At 48.0% G+C, this 10,065-nt stretch overlaps 1 protein-coding gene across 1 annotated transcript in view; it reads left to right on the forward strand.

Moving 5' to 3' along the window:
- FAM135B (family with sequence similarity 135 member B) overlaps nt 1-9,304 on the forward strand; it is a 235,072-nt gene extending 225,768 nt beyond the window's left edge. The window contains exons 18-21 of the mRNA XM_045286938.1: nt 248-399; nt 3,324-3,434; nt 4,871-4,984; nt 6,456-9,304. Of these exons, the coding sequence (XP_045142873.1) occupies nt 248-399; nt 3,324-3,434; nt 4,871-4,984; nt 6,456-6,661 (583 nt within the window). The 3' untranslated portion in view covers nt 6,662-9,304. The remainder of the gene's footprint in view (nt 1-247; nt 400-3,323; nt 3,435-4,870; nt 4,985-6,455) is intronic.
- Nucleotides 9,305-10,065: the final 761 nt, after the last annotated feature.

Consider the following 10,065-nt stretch of genomic DNA (forward strand, 5'->3'; position numbering starts at 1 on the left):
CTGTGGAAGGAACCTGGCTCTCTACGTCTGTGACATCACAGCCATTGGCATCACCCCACGAGCCCAGCTGTGCTCCAACACAGAGGGGGGGGGGGGCACCATGAGTCCGTGTCACCAGCACAGCAACACGGTTGGGTTTCTGTGGTGGGTTCTCCTGGTCAGCTTCACCGTGTCCAGTGGGCGATGGAGGACTGATGAGCTCTCGGGAAGCTGTCAAGGTCACTGTGGTGTTTCTGTCTCCACACAGCTTCATCGGTCATTCGCTCGGAAACATCATCATCCGATCGGTTCTCACTCGGCCCCGGTTTCGGTATTACCTCAACAAACTTCACACCTTCCTGTCTCTGTCTGGGCCTCACCTGGGGACTCTCTACAACAACAGTGCCCTAGTTAGCACAGGTAAGGCTTGTCCCAGCTTGGACATCATCACCATGAACACTGCCGAGTCCCGGGCTGAAGCCAGGGGCAGCGAGTTTGGGGATGGGGCTTTGGGGCATGGGAGGTAAGGACCTAGAAGATGCTCCTTCCTTGTCAACGGGGTGGCTAGACCATATGCTCCACAGGCTTGCCTACCTTCAACTCTGTGAGATGAAGGGGGAGCTCTCTGGGGTTCTGTTTGGAAAGGACTGAAGATGGGGAGTGGTGTGGAGGAAAGAGCATGGGACAAAACTGGAGTGAGTTCTCACCCAGATCCTGGCAAAGATCCCAACCATGTCCTTTAATATCTACTATCCCAGGAAATGGAAATAGTGAGTGTGTCTATCTATGGATCTATGTCTTCTCTAGGGAAGACATACAGCCACGATGCCCCTTGGGTGCGTTCTAAGAAAAGACCCCCAATCCACATGCATTTTATCCTCCTCAAACCCACCACCATAGAGACAATTTCGACTCAAAGCCACACGGAGGGTCTCTGAGCCTATTCATCTTCACAGGACCAAACAGCCTCATCTCCTCCCCAGGGAGTGGCTGGGGAGCTTGAACTGCCTGCCTTGCAATGAGCAGTCCAATGCTTCCCTGTGAGGGCCATCGGGGTAAGGAAACAAAAGACAAGGCAACCTAACCGCATGAGGGAAACCATCAACATGAAGTCATAGCTGAGCCCCAAGGAGCCATGCCCATAGGGCTGACTCGATGGACATGGACCACAAGGGGGGTTGCTCGAAATCGCAGGTGGGGCTTGTTATGAGGTGCCATCGAGTTGGTTCTGACCCAGGGACCTTAGGCACCACAGAATGAAACACTGCCCGGTCCAGAGCCATCCTCACCATTGTTGTGGGTCTGGGAAGCAGCAAAGGACCATGATTGGGATACATGCACTATTGAGAATTACAAAAGTCTATAGGATTGGTTTTGGGGTGCTCTGGCCATTTTGATAGCAGGATGAATCATAACCAGGGGATGCTTGCACCCAATTTCCATCAAGGGCACACCCAGGCTACCGCTTGAAGGTACCAGCCATGGGAGATACAGCAATTCACTCTCAAACACATTCTGTCTGAGGGAAAAATGTCTCATATTGTGTCAATTGTCAAAAATAAGTCACATGAGACTAGATTTTTGTGAAAACTTCAAAATGAATTTTGGGGCACCACTGCAAGCCACAACACCACCCAGAAGTCACCACCAATCCCTATACAGGATTTCTGAGACTATAAACTTTTACCTGTCAGCACCATGAAAGCTTTCTTCTGACCTCCTTGTGAGAAGTTAGGCTTCTATACAGATGCGAGGACAGTGAGACTTTGGCTACTTGCTCAGATGCCTCATCAGGAAAGACCCACTGCTCCAGAAGGCCATTGTGTTCACGAAAGTAGAGGGTCAGCAGATGGGAGGGACACCCTCCATGAGCTAGGCTGACTCAACAACCCCCCAAGCGGGACTTCAGACATAACCACCACCCTGAAGAGGGCACAGTACTGGTCAATAGTTTGTGCTGTTAGAGATGAAGTTACTATGACTTGGAGATGGCTCAGGAGAGTAACTGGTAAAAAGGATCTATCTATCTATCTATTTATTGATCAATCTATCTACCTATCTATCTATGCCAGCTAGCTATTATTTCTATTATATATTATAGCTCTTATGTATAGCTAGCTAGATAAAATAAGGTTGTTGAGAATTGAAGAGAAGGAGATAAAGTCCATGGGAAAAGGTGATGCAAACATCATGGAAGCCAGCCATCTATAAAGCTGCTTGCTGGGGTATGACACAGCCCTCGGTGTGGATCCACTTGCAATTTTCTTTACATCTTAAGCAAGGCTTGGTATGAAGGATAAGGAGGCAAGGCTCCCTATGCCTCACAGGAGGAGGACCAGGAGCACCACTTTCAAGATACTGAATCATGGGATGAGGTTTCTGAGGAGGAGGGGTGGTCCCTTCATGATATCGAGGCTAGGGTAATCAGTGTAATCGGTGACTACAGGCAGCTCTCTGACTTCAACACAGAGAGCTTAGGAAGGCAGGAGGTAGACTAAGGACGCGCTCTGCAGCCGCCACAAGGGTCCCTTTGTGTCTGCTCAACCAGCTGAATGAATGAGTCCTGGAAGGAAACGTAACTCTAGGTTTGCAACCATCTTTGAGGATGTATAAAACCACCCAACCACCCAACCACCCAACCAATCACCCAACCAACCTCACTACCACTGCACCCATTCTGACTCCAGGAGTAGCTTTACACACCCTTCACCCCTGGCATCATACCCTTTGACTTCAGAGTTCTGGTGGCACACTGGTACAGCGCTCACTGCTAACTGAAAGGTTGGTGGTTCCAACTCACTCAGTGGCTCCACAGGAAAGGCACCTGGGGATCTATTGCACTTCCATCCACTGCCATTGAGTTGATTCTGATTCACAGCAACCGTATGTAAGGTTTCTTAAGCCTGTAAATCTTTATAGGAGCAAATGGTCTCATCTTCTTCCCACAGAGTGGCAGGTGGGTTAGAACCACCACCTTTGCTGTTAGCAGCACAATGCCTTCTCATGTTACAGCCTTGGGATTCATATGGGGTCATTTATGTTCTGTTACATGGGATTGATGTGAGTTAGGGTCTACTCCAAGGCATCTGACACCACCACAAGCCTCCACCCCCCAACCATTCTTGGTCTAGATTTCCGGAAGTTGGAGGGCATGGCTGGTTTCATGAAGCCTGCAGCGTGTCATTTTCAAGACGATTTTTCATGCCAGTGACCGATAACAGTAAATGTCCTTCCAACTTCCCAGCCTTTGCTAAAATGTCCTGCTGCTCTCTTGGTTCTATTCTAAGCTAACAACAATTACAGTGAAACAAGGACTGATGACTCAACTCCAATTTCACTCCTAGGCTTGTGGCTCATGCAGAAGTTGAAGAAGTCTGGCTCCCTTCTGCAGCTGACCTTCAGGGATCACGCTGACTTGCGCAAATGTTTCCTCTACCAACTCAGCCAGAAGACAGGTAGGTGGCCTGCTCTGTAGTGGCCCACCTTGTGGTCTTGAGCTTAAGCTAGGGACCACAGCCGAGAGACAAGTGGGCATCAGTGATGTCACACTGCCCTCGCTTTATGGCAAGAGACCACCAGGAAGCTCAGGGTACAGGGCATCTCCCTCTCCTCAAGGGGCCCAGCAGGAATGGGCTTAACAGATTTGGTCAGGGGCTGAAAATCAAGGAGGAGATCTAGGGTCATCTTGCTGCTATTTTGTACCAATCTTCTAAGTGCTGATCACATAGACCCAAGGGCTGTGAGCCAATGCATGGTTCATCTGCCTAGTTACAGTTTCACCAACACAGGACATAGCCCATGGATGGGATGGTGTGGTAGAGACAGGGTTAGTCTGGGACAGCTCATGCCTAACATTACATCTTCACCTCCACTCACTGTGTCATGAGTTAGAAAATTGACCATGGTCCTAGAATGAACCAGGTAAAGCAATGATTATGGCCAGTGGTCTCCACATCCGGCCATGGGGCTTGTTCATTTCTGCTGAACCAGTTGGCCTCATGCAAAATCTCCCCTCACTAACCAACCACTGACCCTGTGACTATCTCGTTGGTCTTCCTCAATGGAAACTCTGCTTACTCACCACTGCTGTCACCTGTGGTAAGTTCCTGGGCCACTTTGCAATCATGCCTGTTAGGGTGAACTCAGGAATTGAGCCTTCTTCACCCAGAAAGGATTTGGGTCAATTATGTTCACGCCTCTAAGCCAGTGCAGCTTAGTTCCATCGTGGCTGACAAAGCGACACTGGAATGGACGCAGAGTTCTAAACCTCAGATGAACCAACGTACCAACCATCACAGGAGACATCATGGCTTGAAATGCCGCTAGACACGAAATCTCCCTCTTGGAAACCTAGGACAGCGTCTGCAGTGCACAGCCACCAAACGGTCAACTCTGTCTTTGGCTGTGTGTCATTCTGCATGAGCCTGGCAACCATCTGATGTCCTGCACCAGGCTCTGGAAAGAGCTTGGGATACCTCTTCCAAGCCTTTGAATCCAGGGATTTGACCCATCCTATTCTTCTATTCCAGTTAACATTTGTGTACACCCATTTAACAAAAGAAAAATTCAGGTGCATTGTGTTCTCCCTTCATCAGAAGCTCAGCATTTCTCCCCCCTTTGCTGCCTCTGCTCAGGGTAGATTGCTTTGTGTCTTCTTAGCTTCCATGGCCATGTCTTTTTCTCTTCAAGCACAAAAGTCTCTTGTAGTGAGCTCTCTCCTCAGTCTCCTCGAGGTAGCCAGGGTACACGCCAGCCTCCGCTGTGTGCGTAGGTCTCAGTGTGCAATACGCCAGCTTGTGTTCTGGGTGTTCCACTCACGGGTCCGTAGCAAGCGTACTCCACAGGGTGTGAGTGGAACCGCCCAGGTACAGAGCTCCACCTTTCCTTACAGGACTGCAGCATTTCAAAAATGTCGTGCTGGTTGCTTCTCCCCAAGACCGCTACGTGCCATTCCATTCAGCCAGGATCGAGATGTGCAGGACGGCCCTCAAGGACAGACACACAGGTGAGCCAGGTACCCTCCCTCAGGGACCTTCTGATTTAAAATCAAGAGTGAATTCCAGAAAAAGTGTGACAACACAGGACAGGTTGTCAAAAGGTAGGTGATCAAAAGGTACCAGAGGGCTGTAATTCTTTTTCATTGTTCTTGAGAAGACACGCAATACAACGTGTACCTGTGCACCAATTCCACAGGTCTGATTCCATAACATTATATGCTTCAAGTCATACAGCTCATTCACATTTTCTTTCTTCTGAATGGTCCCTTTTTCCTGACGTAAACACATTGACCGCCTAAAATGTTTGTCACGCCTTTCCTGTTGCTGAGATGAGCTTGATTTCAAATAGAACGTTATTTAAAAGACCCCAGTGTTCATGACAGATATTCTCTACTAATTAAGCCAGATTGATGAGGGACAATTTTGGTTTAAGGTTTCAGGTGTAAGGATGGTCTCAGGACAATTATCAGGCTTCATTCAGCCCCAACACTCCAGAAAGTCTAGATTCTACGAGACGTTGGAATTTTGTCACACCCCGCCCCTCAACAATTGATGAACATTCCAAAGAATGTTAGATCAAAATCTTCATTAGTGGCCGCTGGGCACCATCCCAATCTTCTGAACTCACGGACAAGGAAGTGAGCTATATAGTCCCTTTCCTCTCCAGCATGGAGCTGTGTTTAATCCAATAAATGAGAGGTAGCATTCTGTCTCTGTTCCTCTGTCTGTGTCTCTATCTCCCTTTCTCTTGTGTCTCTCTGTCTCTGACTTATATATCGTATGCACAAATATGTACATATATACATGACATACACATAATATAGACATATAGATACATGAAATACACAAACATATACATGATCTATATTTGCAAGATGAATGTATGAGGAACCTCAAAAATGTAATGGAAAAATTTCCTTATTAACATTTTGAAGCCCCTTTATATATCTGTACACAGATACAATCATAGGCATATGAATCCCTGGTCATTCCAACAATATTTCAACCTTTTCTCTCATGCTTCTCTACACTTAGTAGACTTCCCATGACTATCGAGTCCATTACGACCCAAAGCAACCCGATAGGGAGAGCAGAATGACTCCACACGGTTTCCAAAGCTGTAAATCCCTACGGGAGCAGTCAGCCTCATCTTTCTCCAATGGAGTGGCTGGTGGATTCAAACTGCTGACCTTGCAGTCAGCAGCCCAGTGCTTAACTCATTATACCCCCGGGGCCACTGTAGTAGACTGCCATCTAGTCGCTATTGCAAACATCACTAGCCCCTAGTGCACACATGAGTTCTGTGCACACTGAGAAACCAGCCCCTTCCTGTGACTCTGTTAACAGTCTTTGATTCATTGCGGTGGCCGGGCACCAACCCTGCCATCTCTGTGAGGTCTGCCTGCTTCCAGCTCTTTAGAGTGCACGGCCAGCTTCTCCCCAGGTGTCTGTCTTCATACCTGCCCTCCCTCTTTGCAGGCCCAGTGTACGCAGAAATGATCAACAACCTTCTCCGCCCTCTGGTGGAAGCCAAGGACTGCACTTTAATTCGACACAACGTGTTCCATGCTCTGCCCAACACTGCCAACACCCTCATCGGCCGGGCCGCCCACATCGCTGTGCTGGACTCAGAGCTCTTCCTAGAGAAGTTCTTCCTGGTGGCTGGACTCAACTACTTTAAGTAGTGGCTTGGAGGGACCAGACGTTAGGGAACTCACCAGAAACGTGTGACGTCTTTTGGGAGCTCTGGCTGCAGATTACAGAATGTGGCCAGTTCAGGGCAGACTTCACACACGAAGGCGGTGGGGGCAGGGTGAGGTGTGCTGGGTGGGTGGGCTGCCCCCATAGAGGTGCTGTTTCCATTTTGGATATTTGGAAAAGCTGAATAGAGAGCAGACAGGACCACTCACCAGCTCTGCTTTCCCTAGCCCCCCAGCTTCTCATTCTCGAAGATGCTTTCCGGGAAAAGCATGAGAAAATAAAGAAACAGAACCCTCAGAGTGGGTGAGCTCAACTTTGTAGCCACCACTGTGATCCTAGGGAGGTGGCGGGCTCCCGTTGAACTAGATGTGTCCGGTACGTTACTAGTTCATAGCTTTACTACCATTTTTTATTCAATTAAGTGCGCATAGCATTTCAGAACTCAGGTTAACCTCTGTGTGTGCGGAAATGGAGCATATGTATGTAAATATAACTCTTAACAGATTCAAATGTGCCCCTTGTTCGAGGCAATGGGCGGTCCATACTGTCATTCCCTTGTCATGTTTTCTGGAGAAGGGAGAAAGGAGGCCTTTATCAGTCCCCATTATATTTCATAAGAGCAGAGGAGTGAGGGGGCCTCAGGGAAGGAGGGATGAAGGCCATGAGAATTGTGGATCCAGGTTGGTGATCAACAAACGTACTACGGGAGACAGGTTGAACGAGCTGCTCCAGCTAGTTCCCCAGGCACTGTCTATGCACAGCCATGGTCCACCCACTATTTTTGTGTTCATTCCAATCCCTGTCTTGAGCAGAGAAAACTAACTTATGCTGCATTTAGCAGAAGGGGCGCTGAGATTGACGCACACGTGTATAAAGCTCCTGCTGATATAATTCCAAAGAAATGCTATGTCAGCATTTGATGCCATTGCAAAAAAAAAAAAAAAAGAAGTAGAAGAAAGAAAGGAGAGGCATCGTGGATGTGATCGGCGGCTTTTATCTCTCTCTGGAAGGAGAAAAACATCTAAACGGAGGACCAACTGCTGGATTAAAAACTCCGCGGAGCTCGCAGAGGGTGCTGGTTCCTTTTGAATTGACTCCTCTTCTTGCCTGAGGCAAACAAGGGCTAGGCTTGAAGAGCATCACACAGGCACAGACCGAGATGCAGCAGGGATGGAGAGGAGAGCAGCAAAGAGAACAACAGCCGGGTCCGGGACTCACCCGCAGTCATCATTGGTGAATGACGGAACGGAGTGTTTTGGAAATTACCATGAGATTTAACATGGTCCCAAAGATGGAACTATTTCCCATGGGGGGAGGAAGTCTAGAGGATGATTTAGTTTCATGAAAGCATGCATGGACCAGAGCTGCAGGGATGAGGAGTGAAGGAGAGCCTTCTTTTGGGAATGGAACCCCTACCCCTTCCAGAAGTCTCTTCTGAAGTGCTGGAACCCATGTGGGACCAGATTCTGGGTCCCAGTCCCTGGGCCATGCCTTTGGGTCACTCATGCCATAGTCATAATGCTCAGCACATCTAGACCCACCCTCACATCTCATGTTTGCAATCCGACTTCGGAACATGAAGGCAGACCACTCCTACGGCATGGGGGATATGCAAGAATATTGTACCCTAATGGTCTAGTGTACAAAAACAAGTTCAAGTAGGCAACGCTACAGAAGGGTAAACTTGTGGAAATTTTTAAAAGGAAAAAAATGTGGAGGGGGGTTACTGGAACATTCTGAAACTCAACCATTGAGGGTTTCTCGGTAGGTCCTCTCAGAAGTTACATGATGGTATAATCTTAACATGTATAGTGATGCTGAGCCCTCTATATTTTGTGTTCTGGAGTTAGTGCTGGGCGCAGACTCTGGTTCCTCAGCTCAGAGAGGGAGGGATTTGTTTCCTGCAGGTGGGGCCCGTGATGTCTGGACTGACACCTGACACAAGTGCTCGGGCTCAGTACCAGGACCCTGAGTCTGTAGCATCTTCTCCACTTTTTGGCCCAAACCTGAGTCCTGCCCACGGGATGAGCCTCATTCCGTTTTCTGTTTCCGACTCCCGTCAGCACCACACCTCTGTCCCTGCTCAGATGAAAGACCGTGTCCCCAGTGGTTGTGCAGCCAGAATGAATCCAGTGCCCATAGTCTTTTTCAATAACAGATGCCATTTTTAATGCCAACATGCTGTCTGGACATCGTGAGAACTCATGGCAATAAGCGTCCAGCTGCACGGGGCACCTCTTTTTGGTCGGGGTGCCCCACTGTCTTTGTGAAGCCCCTCTGGCCTCCAAGCATCTATTACAATTGTGTAGGAAGTACGTTGGTGTACTGTAAATAAGCGTGTCCAATGTGTGTGTCATGCCTCATTTGAAAAGGCTTTTATATGTCTCTTTCTATTGAAGTATAGATAACTAATATATATACATAAATATATATATCTATATCTATAATGTAAAACAAGGACATTCTATTACTGATAACAAAAGTTATAAACAAAATGCCTGCCAAGATAATGGTCTAATACGTCCTCATTTTCAGGAAATTTTATCTTTGTTTTTTGTTTGTTTTGTTTATTTTTGTTAAGGTTCTCCAAAATTGTTAGAAATAAAGATCGCAAACAGTAAGATCCATTTGGATTTGTCATTCATGAACCCCTGAAATCCACAGAAGTCAGTATGAACCAAGGTGACGTGTACTGTGGTCACTCTCCCTCGCGGCCATCGAGTCGAGGCTGACTCATAATGAGCCTACACGACAGGGCAGAGCTGCCCCCGTGGGTTTCTGAGACTGTAACCCATAATGGGAGTAGAGAGCCTCATTTTCCTTCCATGGAGTAGCCAGTGGTTTTTGAACTGCTGATGTTGCATTCAGTAGCCCAGCACCTAACCAGTCCACTACCAGGCCCCTTGTAGTAAAAATACTACATCGTACCCTAATAAAACGACACTCCCGTTTGGGCAGGTAATGGGGGTAAATAAGTACCTCAGGGGCCGGATAAGCGCAGCTGGGTAGGTTATGAACCTGTAGAGAAGATGGAGGCCATGTTTGTCCCTTGTATCGCAAACCACTTGCTAAGCAACCCCCTTTTTGGTGTTAAATGGGAGCACAAAGATCGAACAGAGTCCCTGGCCTCAGAGAACTCAAAGAAAATCCTGGACGTGTTCCTGCAAATTGATAAGATGCTGGCTCTGAGGGAACCATGGACAAGGAGGACAGTCCCGTTTTCATTCCCTGGCAAAGGCCGAGAAGGTAACCTCACAACTGCGACACGGAATCTGACGTGTTTGCTTTCCACAACCAAGTGCCCTCATCCATCAGTTCAGTCAACACGTCCATATGGGAGGCCTATTACGTGGCAAGGATGTGTTGGTCAGAGGCAGAAGCTCAGAGT

The sequence above is a fragment of the Echinops telfairi genome, unplaced genomic scaffold (assembly GCF_000313985.2).
Source record: "Echinops telfairi isolate 266 unplaced genomic scaffold, ASM31398v2 ScPeMD7_1;HRSCAF=3_0, whole genome shotgun sequence".
Lineage (NCBI taxonomy): Eukaryota > Metazoa > Chordata > Mammalia > Afrosoricida > Tenrecidae > Echinops > Echinops telfairi.